The 13,775-nt window shown below is 41.2% G+C and overlaps 1 protein-coding gene across 2 annotated transcripts in view; it reads right to left on the reverse strand.

The window, feature by feature from the left end:
- Nucleotides 1-13,775, reverse strand: part of LOC129862718 (calcium-dependent secretion activator 2-like) — a 252,818-nt gene that overhangs the window by 96,521 nt on the left and 142,522 nt on the right. For both annotated transcript variants that reach the window (XM_055934622.1, XM_055934623.1), the window contains exons 9-12: nucleotides 12,883-12,949; nucleotides 12,212-12,338; nucleotides 11,859-12,056; nucleotides 5,576-5,712 (exon numbers count right to left, since the gene is read on the reverse strand). In XM_055934622.1, the coding sequence (XP_055790597.1) occupies nucleotides 5,576-5,712; nucleotides 11,859-12,056; nucleotides 12,212-12,338; nucleotides 12,883-12,949 (529 nt within the window). The remainder of the gene's footprint in view (nucleotides 1-5,575; nucleotides 5,713-11,858; nucleotides 12,057-12,211; nucleotides 12,339-12,882; nucleotides 12,950-13,775) is intronic.

The following is a 13,775-nucleotide window of genomic DNA, read 5'->3' on the forward strand; positions in this document are numbered from 1 at the left end:
TGACATCATTTGAGTTAATTGGAGGTGTACCTGTGGATTTATTTCAAGGCCTACCTTCAAACTCAGTGCTTCTTTGCTTGATAAAGAAATCAGCCAAGACCTCAGAAAAACCATTGTAGACCTCCACAAGTCTGGTTCATCCTTGGGAGCAATTTCCAAATGCCTGAAGGTACCATGTTCATCTGTACAAACAATAGTACGCAAGTATAAACACCATGGGACCATGCAGCCATCATACCGCTCAGGAAGGAGACACGTTCTGTCTCCGAGAGATGAACATACTTTGGTGCGAAAAGTGCAAATCAATCCCAGAACAGCAAAGGACCTTGTGAAGATGCTGGAGGAAACAGGTACAAAAGTATCTATATCCACAGTAAAACGAGTCCTATATCGACATAACCTGAAAGGCCGCTCAACAAGGAAAAAGCCACTGCTCCAAAACCGCCATAAAAAAAGCCAGACTTCAGTTTGCAACTGCACATGGGGACAAAGATCGTACTTTTGGAGAAATGTGCTCTGGACTGATGACACAAAAATATAACTGTTTGGCCATAATGACCATCGTTATGTTTGGAGGAAAAAGGGGGAGGCTTGCAAGCTGAAGAACAACATCCCAACCGTGAAGCACAGGGTGTGGCAGCATCATGTTGTGGGGGTGCTTTGCTGCAGCGGGGACCGGTGCACTTCACAAAATAGATGGCATCACGAGGAAAGAAAATGATGTGGATATATTGAAGCAACATCTCAAGACATCAGTCAGGAAGTTAAAGCTTGGTCACAAATGGGTCTTCCAAATGGACAATGACGCCAAGCATACTTCCAAAGTTGTTTCAAAATGGCTTAAGGAGAACAAAGTCAAGGTATTGGAGTGGCCATCACAAAGCCCTGACCTCAATCCTATAGAACATTTGTGGGCAGAACTGAGAAAGCGTGCGTGAGCATGGAGGCCTACAAACCTGACTCAGTTACACCAGCTCTGTCAGGAGGAATGGGCCAAAATTCAACAAACTTATTGTGGGAAGCTTGTGGAAGGCAACCCGAAACATTTGACCCAAGTAAAACAATTTACAGGCAATGCTACCAAATACTAATGGAGTGTATGTAAACTTCTGACCCACTGGGAATGTGATGAAAGAAAAAGAAGCTGAAATAAATAATTATCTCTACTATCATTCTGACATTTCACATTCTTAAAATAAAGTGGTGATCCTAACTGACCTAAGACAGGGAATTTTTACTTGGATTCAATGTCAGGAATTGTGAAAAACTGAGTTTAAATGTATTTGGCTAAGGTGTATGTAAACTTCCAACTTCAACTGTAAGTACTAAGACCTTTTGCTATGAGCTCAGGTGAGCTCAGGTGCATCCTGTTTCCATTGATCATCCTTGAGATGTGTCTACAGCTTGATTAGTCCACCTGTAGTAAATTTAATTGATTGGATATGATTTGCAAAGGCACACACCTGTCTATATAAGGTCCCACAGTTGACAGTGCATGTCAGAGAAAAAACCAAGCCATGAGGTCGAAGGAATTATCCGTAGAGCTCTGAGACAGGATTGTGTCAAGGCACAGATCTGGGGAAGGGCCTTTATCAGGGATGTGACCAAGAACCTGATGGTCACTCTGACAGAGCTCCTCTACGGAGATGGGAGAAACTTCCAGAACGACAACCATCTCTGCAGCACTCTACCAATCAAGCCTTTATGGTAGAGTGGCCAGACCGAAGCCACTCCTCAGTAAAATGCACATGACAGCCTGCTTGGAATTTGCCAAAAGACATCTAAAGGACTTTCATACCATGACAAACAAGATTCTCTTGTCTGATAAAACCAAGATTGAACGATTTGGCCTGACTGGAGCGAAGGTTTACCTTCCAACAAGGACAACAACCCTAAATAGATAGTGCATTTTGCTTAGGCAATTTTACAGCTAACTATCTACGTTACATGTTAAAATTGTCTTCGGTATTATTGTGATAGCTACGTTTGATAGCCAACCTATAGAGAGAGCATTGCATTGTGGATTTTGATGTTGACTTGAGCTGTAACAGATTACTACTATGATTTTCCATGTTGCTACCAACCTTATTATAATGCCAAAATTAAACATTTGTTCACTAAAAATATTGTTCTCATATATCAGTGTTAACACTGTAAATTAGAGGTTTTGGCTGGATTTTCCCTTTAAATCTGATTGGAAAACTATGTAAAGACTTGAAAATGGTTGTCTAGCAATGATCCTCAACCAATTTGACAGATCTTGAAACATTTTCAAAATGATAAATGGGCAAATATGGTAAAATCCAGGTGTGCAAAGCTCATAGAGACTTACTCAGAAAGACTCACAGCTGTAATCAATGCCAAAGGTGAATCTAACATGTATTGACTCAGGGGTGTGAATACATTTGCTAAAATGTCTAAAAACATCTTTTCACTTTGTAATTATGGAGTACTGTGTGTAGATGGGTGAGGGAAAAAAACGATTTAATCAATTTGGAATTCAGGCTGTAACAACAAAATGTGTAATAAGTCATACTTTCTGAAGGAACAATATGCTCTGTCAAACAGAGGTTTTGACAGAGCAAATTGTTTTCTGAGCATTGTTCTCAAGGCCTCATTCAAGTGTATTCTCTTTCATGTGACTAGCGCAAAGCAATTAAGAGCTATTCGTCAGCGGTGATATTTCTAATTAAAATGATCTTAATTGCTTTGCTAGGGCTAAGGAGGAGGTGTGTCGTGGAGGGTGTGTGTGTGCGTGTGTGTGGGCGTGTCAGCATGTCTGGCCATTCCACCTACTAGTTTGGTAATACTTTCACACTGATGAGGAAGAATCTTAGTATATGTGTATTAGAGAGTCTTCATGCGTGTGGTGTCACAAGCCTCAACCTTAACCTTTTTAACATGACTCACTTTTCAAGAGTGGCCTTTACATGTATACAAACACACAGACAAGAAAACGTGTGTTAAATATACAGTACCAGTCAAAAGTTTGGACTCACCTACTCATTCCAGGGTTTTTCTTTATTTTGACTCTTTTCTACATTGTAGAATAATAGTGAAGACATCAAAACTATGAAATAACACATATGGAATCATGTAGTAGCCAAAAAAGTGTTAAACAAATCAAACATATTTTGTATTTGAGATTCTTCAAAGTAGCCACCCTTTGCATTGATGACAGCTTTGCACACTCTTGGCATTCTCTCAACCAGCTTCACCTGGAATGCTTTTCCAACAGTCTTGAAGGGGTTCCCACCTATGCTGAGCACTTGTTGGCTGCTTTTCCTTCACTCAGCAGTCCAACTCATCCTAAACCATCTCAACTAGGTTGAGGTTGGGTGATTGTGGAGGCCAGGTCATCTGATGCAGCACTCCATCACTCTTGCTCTTGGTCAAATAGCCCTTACACACCCCTTACACACTGGAGGTGTGTTGGGTCATTGTCCTGTTGAAAAACAAATTATAATCCAACTAAGCGCAAACAAGATGGGATGGCGTATCGCTGCAGAATTCCGGGGTAGCCATGCTGGTTAAGTGTGCCTTGAATTCTAAATAAATCACAGACAGTGTCACCAGCAACACACCCCCACACCATCACACCTCCTCCTGCATGCTTCATGGTGAGAACCACACATGCAGATATAATCCGTTCACCTACTCTGTGTCTCACAAAGACACGGCGGTTGGAACCAAAAATCTAAAATATAGACTTATCAGACCAAACAAGTCTCTTCTTCTTATTAGTGTCCTTTAGTACTGGTTTCTTTGCAGCAATTCGACCATGAAGGCCTGATTCACAGTCTTCTCTGAACAGTGGATGTTGAGATGTGTCTGTTACTTAAACTCCATGAAGCGTTTTATTTGGGCTGCAATTTCTGAGACTGGTAACACTAATGAACTTATGGTCTGCAGCAAAAGTAACTCTGGGTCTTTCATTCCTGTGGCGGTCCTCATGAGAGCCAGTTGAAACATAGCGCTTTATGGTTTTTGAGACGGCACTGAAGAAACTTTCAAAGTTTTTGAAATGTTCCGTATTGACTGACCTTCATGTCTTAATAAAGTAATGATGGACTGTCATTACTCTTTGCTGATCTTGCCATAATACGGACTTGGTCTTTTACCAAATACGACAATCTTCTGTATACCACCCCTACTTTGTCACAACACAACTGATTGGCTCAAATGCATTAAGAAGGAAAGAAATTCCACAAATTAACTTGGAACAAGGCACACCTGTTAATTGACTACCCCATGAAGCTGATTGAGAGAATGCCAAGAGTATGCAGGTGTTATCAAGGCAAATGGTGTCTACTTTGAAGAATCTAAAATACATTTTGATTTGTTTAACACTTTTTTGGTTACTACATGATTCCATATGTGTTATTTCATTGTTTTGATGTCTTCACCATTATTCTACAATGTAGAAAATTGTAAAAAATAATGAAAAACCCTGGAATGAGTAGGTGTGTCCAAACTTTTGACTGGTACTGTAGTTTTTCACATAATATCCAGTTTAGTGGTTAGTATATGATCCTATGTTAAAGCTTGACCACAGGATTATTTTATGTCTTGACACCCATCCAGACTTTTTTCTAAAGACCTACATGTGTGCATATGGTTCATCTGCTGTTCGATGACAGGACATTGCAGCCACACTGTTTGATTGTATCAAAGTGTTGATGTACAGTAGGATTCTATTTCACTTCAAATAAAACCAACAACATCCTGGGCATATGGAAAATTCAATAAGTACCACAACCTTTTGACGACCCAAATCAGATTTACCATCAAACGGGCTAACCCTACTTCTTAACAGAAGTCATTCTGAATGTGGTTACAACGGGGACTACAAGTTGATACACAAAGCCCTCGTCAATAACAAAGGCATTCACATGGCAAAGACACAGGGTGGTTGAGGTTGACTATATAAGTCTAAATACTATCTTGGAAGATAAAGGGAAGTCCTTATGAGTCAGGTAGGAAAATAAAAGAGGCACGGGTGTCAGTATGGAGGGAGCTCATCCCTCATTAGTCTGATTTGAATGAGGAATCGTTAGTTGGACCATATGCTCATAAACTCTTTTTAATCTCAACTCAATAGCAGTATATAAAGGGATTGGATCTGATTTTGAATCTGAAAGATGGCCTATTTACACTATTACATTTCACATTCAAAATCTGCGTATAGCTGAATTCCTGAAATTGAAAGGGAATTGACCACTAGCGCACATATGGCCAAGTACACCCCCCCCCTTCTCTGTGCCATGCATGGCTTTTGGCTTCCTTTCCACTGAATAGGCCCAGCAGTTGTCTGTGGGGGTCATGTTTCTATTTGGGAAGTATTGATTAGTACCGTTTATCCCCCTTCATTGAGTGTGAGAGTTCCCAAAACCCCGAGGCATGAGATTCTTGCTGCACGCAGAGTCCTAAAGCAAGGCCAGGCAGAGGCTTTCTCTCTCTCCCCCTCCCAAAATTGGAGGCCTGTCTCCTTTTTTTCAGAAATGTCTGGCATATAGACAAAAAAAACAATCAATTAAGGACAATCTTAATCTGCCCCTCTCTCTCTTTCTCTCACCAGGCAGGAGAAGGAGTCATTCATCCGGTGCTGTAGGGTCTGTTTCTGCAGAAAAGGGAATAAGGCGGCGTGGTCGAACTGACAGGGCACCGCAGAGATCAACTCCTCTACCCCCTGCCTCTGAGAGCAATCCAGACCTGAGAGAGCAAGAGAGAGAAAAAAAAGAGAGTGAGCGAGAGTGTGAGTGAAAGAGAGAGAGTAAAAGCAGACAGAGAGAGGGTAAGAGGCCGAATGAGTATAAGAGCTATAGAGAAACGGTTGACCAAAAAAATCCATTCCATCCTGCATCTCCATCAATGAAAATAGATCATTTTACTGAACAATGGAGCGCAACTTTGCAAGCACCGACTCCTCCTGTTCAAATCAAATCCCAGCATACAGGCAGACAGAATGATGGAACATCTGCTCACAGCAATTCACACCTTTGAGTACAACCGTGAAACGGGAGTGTAAAAAGGAGGGAACTCTATTCAACTGCATTGGCATCATCAGTTTTCGCTGCTTTGGTTATTAGTTCCCACCTCCATTGGCTTGAGATACTCTGTGAAATCCAGTTTCCAAATTTCAGCTGTAAATATGAGAAACTGACAGAAACTCTTGCAACAAGCGGGAGAATGTGAGGAAAAACAGTGACACAAACACAAGCATGTAATGCGTCTCGTCACAACACTGATATATATACTTAGTCTTGGTAAAGCACCACTTGAAAAAAGGTAAGTAATTTGGTCAGTGGTGGATAAGCCTTGAACATGAAACTAAAGGGTCACCTTTTCAGTGGACCTTCCTAATGACTGTTCCTGTGTATGTGTTTTTGTGTCCTACATCTCATTGTCTGTCTCTAAGGCTGGATATTTTCAATGTCACACAAAGAGTCAGTGAATGGACAGGGAAGGGAGAGAACATCGTTGAAAAGAACACATCAACCCACATACAGTTGAATTCAGAAGTTTACACACACTTAGGTTGGAGTCATTAAAACTTGTTTTTCAACCACTCCACAAATATCTTGTTAACAAACTATAGTTTTGGAAAGTCGGTTAGGATATCTACTTTGTGCATGACAGAAGTCATTTTTCAAACAATTGTTTACAGACAGATTATTTCACTTATAATTCACTGTATCACAATTCCACTGGGTCAGAAGTGTACATACACTAAGTTGACTGTGCCTGTAAACAGCTTGGAAAATTCCAGAAAATGATGTCATGGCTTTAGAAGCTTCTGATAGGCTAATTGACATAATTTGAGTCAATTGGAAGTGTACCTGTGGATGTATTTCAAGGCCTACCTTCAAACTCAGTGCCTCTTTGCTTGATATAATGGGAAAATCAAAAGAAATCAGCCAAGACCTCAGAAAGAAATGCTAGACCTCCACAAGTCTGGTTCATCCTTGGTAGCAATTTCCAAATGCCTGAAGGTACCACATTCTGTACAAACAATCGTACGCAAGTATAAACACCATGGGACCATGCAGCCGTCATACCGCTCAGGAAGGAGACACGTTCTGTCTCCTAGACGTACTTTGGTGCGAAAAGTGCAAATCAATCCCAGAACAACAGCAAAGGACCTTGTGAAGACGCTGGAGGAAACAGGTACAAAAGTATCTATATCCACAGTAAAACGAGTCCTATATTGACATAAGCTGAAAGGCCGCTCAGCAAGGAAGAAGCCACTGTTCCAAAACCACCTTAAAGAAAGCCAAGCTACAGTTTGCAACTGCACATGGGGAGAAAGATCGTACTTTTGGAGAAATGTCCTCTGGACTGAAGAAACAAAAATAGAACCGTTAGAACTGCCATAATGGCCATCTTTATGTTTGGGGGGAAAAGGGGGAGGCTTGCAAGCCAAAGAACACCATCCCAACTGTGAAGCACAGGGGTGGCAGCATCATGTTGAGGGAGTACTTTACTGCAGGAGGGACTGGTGCACGTCACAAAATAGATGGCATCATGAGGCAGTAAAATTATGTGGATATATTGGAGAACATCTCAAGACATCAGTCAGGAAGTTAAAGCTTGGTCTCAAATGGGTATTCCAAATGGAAAATGACTCCAAGCATACTTCCAAAGTTGTGGCAAAATGGCTTAAGGACAACAGTCAAGGTATTGGAGTGGCCATCACAAAGCCCTGACCTCAATCCTATAGAAAATTTGTGGGCAGAACTGAAAAAGCGTGTGCGAGCAAGGAGGCCTACAAACCTGACTCAGTTACACCAGCTCTGTCAGGAGGAATGGGCCAAATTTCACCCAACTTATTGTAGGAAGCTTGTGGAAAGCTACCCAAAATGTTTGACCCAAGTTAAACAATTTAAAGGCAATGCTACCAAATACTAATTGAGTGTATGTAAACTTCTGACACACTGGGAATGTGATGAAAGAAATAAAAGCTGAAATAAATCATTCTCTCTACTATTATTCTGACATTTCACATTCTTAAAATAAAGTGGTGATACTAACTGACCTAAGACAGGGAATTTTTACTAGGATTAAAATGTCAGGAATTGTGAAAAACTGAGTTTTAATGTATTTGGCTAAGGTGTATGTAAACTTCCGACTTCAACTGTACCATCCATAAACAGTTAGAAGCAATGATGTCAGGTCAGAGAAAGAAATAAGGAAAAAACCCTGAAAGGAAAAAAGGAGAAGGTGAAAGAGATAAAGAGAGGATGAGGGCAGATACGACAGCCCTGTATGTGCCCAGGTTCACTTCCAGTCCTTTCAGACTCGTCCCAGTTAATGGCTGGTGTCGAGCAGAACGAGCAACCCCCATGAAAAGCCTAACACTCTCTCTTTTTCCATATTGTAGAAATACATTTGGGACCGACTTTTCTTCACATGACACATGGTCCCACAAAAGACCAAGGCTGTAGAGAAAATAATCTTTGCCCCCACGCCTCCAATGCCCGCGGCTTCACACCCGAGACAAGCAATAGTGATAGCTTTTTATTAACGCTGCCATTTCTGTCTCGTCCACCACTCTTGTATGAATGGAGAAAAGCCCCGTGCTTTGCCTGCAAGCGCTCTCTCAGACATTTGCGTCTCCCCCTCCACCCTCCTCTGTCGCTTTTGTAAAAAAAAGGCAGCAGAAGTGCAATCCCCACAATCAACTCGGAATCGAAGCTCTCCCTTTTCTTTCCTTCTTTCTTTCACTTGCTTTTTCTGTACTCCTGCCCTTTGGCCCCCTTTTTCTTTAATTCTGATGTAGGTCATTTTACATTTGTTACCCTAAATGCGGAGTGTCCTTAATGTAATTTGGTTTAAGGCGTGGAGAAAGGGAGGAACAAGAAGATTGTAAAGAACACAAGACAAAGGGATATAGATTAAAGCTGATGATGAGACGGGGAGGGAGAGACACTATTGATTTAGGGGCAGCAGGAGGAGGCGTGATGTTAATTTATCCAGTCACTAGGAGAAATCCTATTGATCCGTGTCATCTTTAACTTCCAGCTACAGTATTATCTGTAGATGAGGGGAGGGGGGATGTTAATGTATCCAGACACTAGGAGAAATCCTATTGATCCGTGTCATCTTTAACTTCCAGCTACAGTATTATCTGTAGATGAGGGGAGGGGGGATGTTAGAATATGTGTTTGTGTCTGTGTGTCTATGTTGTGTGTGTGTGTGTGTGTGTGTGTGTGTGTGTCTAGACAGGGAGTGTTGGAGTCGGGTCAGTTAGAGTGTGTGTATAATGTGTGTGTGGGGAGGGGGATGTGGATGAATGGGGTATGTTGGCGTGTGTGTTGGGTGAATGTGGCTTGACAGGTTGAAGGGGGTATGTACTGTGGTGTATTTGTGTCTGTGTGTCTATGTTTGTGTGTGTGTGTGTGTGGGGGGGGGGTGTATGGGGTATGTTGGGTGAATGTGGCTAGACAGGTTGAAGGGGTATGTACTGTGATGTGTGTGTGTTACAAAGAAAAACTTATGTGTGTCTCTGGAGTTATTGAATTGTAGCTGAAGGAGTATATCCCTTACGCCTGGGTGTGGTACTAGGGAAGAGAATATGGATACAGGGGGAGGTGCAGGGGGTTGGCGCTCATTCTCTTCATATCCCTCTCTTTGAAGCCCCATCAGCGTTGTCACGGCAGCAGTCATATCCATGTGGCATGTCTCCCAGTGAGGTGGCAGATACGATGATGACAGGTTATCAACGTGGGCGAAGAGAGACACCGAGCGCTAACATCTCAGGTATACCAGGCGGAGTGATTTGATTTGTTCGAGCGAGCCCGGCATGGGAACTGAGGGGAGTGACAGATGCGGATGGACAGGTTATCGGAGTCTCAGCATCGCTCCTTGCCACACATGCACACACACACACACACAGACACCTTAAGTAGAACTCTGCTCAGAGGTCTCAGCTGTCCTGGTAGACATGGCTGTCAATTAAAATATGAGAAAGGCTAAAACTATGAGACAGGTTGGACTTTAGTCCTAAACTTCAAACACTTGCTTTTCAAAACAGAAACTGACAAGAACCTTGACAGAGATCAGCATGATGAATGTGTCACAAATCAGTGAATCACGGAAGGAAAAAGATATGCGAGTCAAGAGCAACTTCTCTTCTAAGTTCACAATACATTATTGGAAATGACAATCCGTTAAAACTACCTTCATGCATACAACAAAAGTGGTCGAACACTTTTGAACTAATCTTATACTATATCTATATGATCAGCATGGCCTTTTTATGACGAAAACATATATACCGATAACATCTCCATACAACATTAAATCCCGGTCAATAACGTCTGACTATACATATTAAAATGGTGTTGTTTCACGCAAACGATGAGTGAATGATTGAAGGCCAGCTAAACAAAAACATGTTTACTCCAGTGTCTTAGAGTGTTCATTTACTGAAAGTAATGCTCAAATGCAGCATTTCAAGGCAACGCAAGGATATTATTAATGGTGTAGCAACCTGGCATTCTCTAATGGGCTCAAATCTCCTTGAGGATAACGCTGACCTTCAACAAACACCCACGTTGCAAAACACCTATGCTGTGTGTGTGTGTGTGTAGGTTTGTGTGTGTGTGTGTGTGTGTGTGTGTGTGTCTGAGAGGAGGAGTGCGAAGATGACAAGGAAGACTGGTATACAGTGTAATTTTACTGTGTGTGTGTGTGTGTGTGTGATTATTAGCTCGTTTTTTAACCTTTAAATCACACTACAGGAAAATTCCTCCAGGGTGCGTGAAGAGACATGAGCTCTGAGACACCATCATTAGAGAGGACTGCACACACACATGTACACGCACACACACAATCATAACAACACTTAGCACTTCTGATTGTTCCCAGCTGAAGAGCTATTTCAAAGAGCCCTTCAAATTCCATAGCGTAATGCTGACAGAGAGAAAAAATTACAGTATAAAAATACAGAACAGACTCAATAAATCGCACGAACGTACGTGCATTTTAATGATCAAAATGATTCTGGTGTCAGAAAACACACTCTCTCTCTATCTCTCAACTGATGGGAGAAAAGTGTGTTGCCACACACACACAGCGGCTCGACATGCTCATGCTAACGGTCTCAATCAGCCCCACGCTGGCGTGTGTGTTCCAGCGAGCGCTCAGTCGATCAATGTCCTATCTCTGGCTACAGCACTGAACACTTTGCCTTGTCATAGACTCTCATCTCCTCTCCAGTCAAGTGAGTGGGTTAGACATTCATCTGTTTGAATTTGTTCAGTCACTCATTGCCTTTATTTATTTTCTTTCTGTGAACAATTGATGTAAAAAAAAAAAGGAAATGTTTCACATCACCACAATCTTATTTTGGTGATGCTTATACACAAGGTGAGCGCACAATACCGATGTCTCAGTTGGTTGGACCTTGGGACTTGCTACAGTTGTGGGTTTGATTCAATTTGAAGACCTGTATGCAGTCAAATATATTATCAGCCTTGAACTTTACAATGGAGTGCAATGGAGCAGAATGTCCTGTTTTCTCTTTTCAAAACTGGTTGAATGGCTATTTTTACCCTGTGTACACCTGCAACTTACCACAGGAGAGATACATTACACAGTAAACCAGATAACTTGCCTCTAACCAAATTAATTTTAATATTGGATGGTCCTGTGCAGTTCAATCAATCAAATGTGTGAACATTCAATTTCAACATATTTTAGATGAAATACTGAATCTTGCAAGGGTGTCAATACTTTTGGTGTCAACTGTAAACTGAACATTCGTTAATTGTAAGTAAAAAATGTCAGCCAAATGACCATTTATATGATCTTATTTTTCAAGAATAAAGGAATAAATGCTGTTGAAGTGAACCTACTGAGCAGTGAGATTGGTGCGAATGGCTGGGAGTTCCCTGCTCTGCAGTTCTGGGTGGGTGGAATTGGTTTGTATGATTGGCCTGTAGCGCGGTACATGGCCTGAACCCACAGCATCCGGTCCTGCTCGTCATCATTGGCAAACACGACCAGGTCACCCTCCTTGACCGCATTGAAGAACACTCGACCACCCTGGAGACCTGAGAGAGAGAGAGAGAGAGAGAGAGAGAGAGAGAGAGAGACGAGGTATGTGGTGCAGATGGTCATAACAGAAGAGACAAGATGGATGGATAGATAAGGTATGGTATAGTGTCTTAACACAGCGTTAGTGTGAGTGCTGCAACAAGTGAGCTACCTGTGTGTGTGTGTGTACCAGGCTGGGGGTCGGAGTAGTCCACAGTGTAACCTTCTAGTTGCATCAGTTCATGGGGCTCAGACTTCTTCTCTCTATAGCTGCACATTGCAAAGGTGTATTGGCTGACCTGCAACAGTTATCAAGGGTTCACACACTCTGTATAAAATGGCATTATAATTAGTAAAAACAAATATTACGCTATGTTTTTTAAATATGGGAATCAGGTGATATAGTATAAGAGATTGTAATTTCCAGAAAATATCTTTGCATTACACAACCGTTTTTTTCCGTCTCCCTTTTATAGATTGCTGCATATTTATATTTCTCTGCATATTGCTGCATATGTGTTGCTTCATGATTCAAACAAACCTTTTTTTGTCTCTCTGTCAATTAAAACCACTAAAATATGCAGCAATAACAAAAACTGATAAGTCCCATAACATATTAACAGTTAATTCAAACATTTTGTGAAAAGACTCAAAAGGTATGTGTATGAAGTGCAAAGGAGGGTCAACAAAAATGTATAAAACACAACCAAGAAAAACCACTGTGCAAAGAAAAGTCCACTAGGAAGAAACAATGTTAGAAGTTATACATTTGGCGAGTATACCTTAAAATATTGTATTGTTCTCAATGAAACACGTGTCAATGAATCATGACATTTAGCCTACCTGGACAAGAACGAAATATCTTCTTTTCCAACGTTTCCAAACTCTCTGTCCCAACGCATAAAGGTACCTGCAAATACAGAAAGATCAAGAGTCTTAATTGAAACATCTAATGCTAACTGTGTTTTATTACCGTGACGCTGGAACTCAAACTCATTTACCACTATTGGGATTATAGATTTGATTAACCCAAATTCAATTGAATATAAATGTAATATATTATTTATAAAACACGAGTTGCATCTAAAAATGACACAACAAGACACAGCTCCAGTATATGCTAAATTTTTTGGTCATCGTGGAGTCAATGAGCAGCTCTTTTACACAATTATTTCCAAGAATATAGACTTTTATCATTCACTGAGAACATAAGAAATGTTCTTATAAAAAAAGACATTATTACCAGCACAGTGAGAAATTATAGGTTTACAACATTTTATTGAGGTTTATGCTGCAAATATTGTGACAAAGGGTAGGCCTAATTTATGAATTGCAAATACCAACTGTGATAGGCCAAATTGTAGAAGCATATTGCCTCGTGATTGATAATAATTACGGCCATGACACAACCAAGCAAATGTTCTCTCTGAGTCTCTTCCCTTGGAAAACTTTACCATTGTCAGAAATCGAATGATTCAAATCTGGAAGCTCCATAATCAAATCGCCAATTCATGGAATCAAACAATGGGAAATAACACGTGTGGGATATGGGAAAGTGGAAGGGGGAAATCCATAGATTGTGAAAACACTATAACGAGGAGAGGGGCTGCCCTTTACGAAAAGGCCTCCAGTCCAGGTTGGGAGCCCTTGTGAATGCGGAACTGAAAGCCTGGGCCATTCTCCGGGAGTTGGGTTAACATGTGGCAGAAGTAATCATCCACTTGTGAAAATTAGTT

This window comes from Salvelinus fontinalis, chromosome 9 (assembly GCF_029448725.1).
Source record: "Salvelinus fontinalis isolate EN_2023a chromosome 9, ASM2944872v1, whole genome shotgun sequence".
In the NCBI taxonomy this organism is placed as follows: domain Eukaryota; kingdom Metazoa; phylum Chordata; class Actinopteri; order Salmoniformes; family Salmonidae; genus Salvelinus; species Salvelinus fontinalis.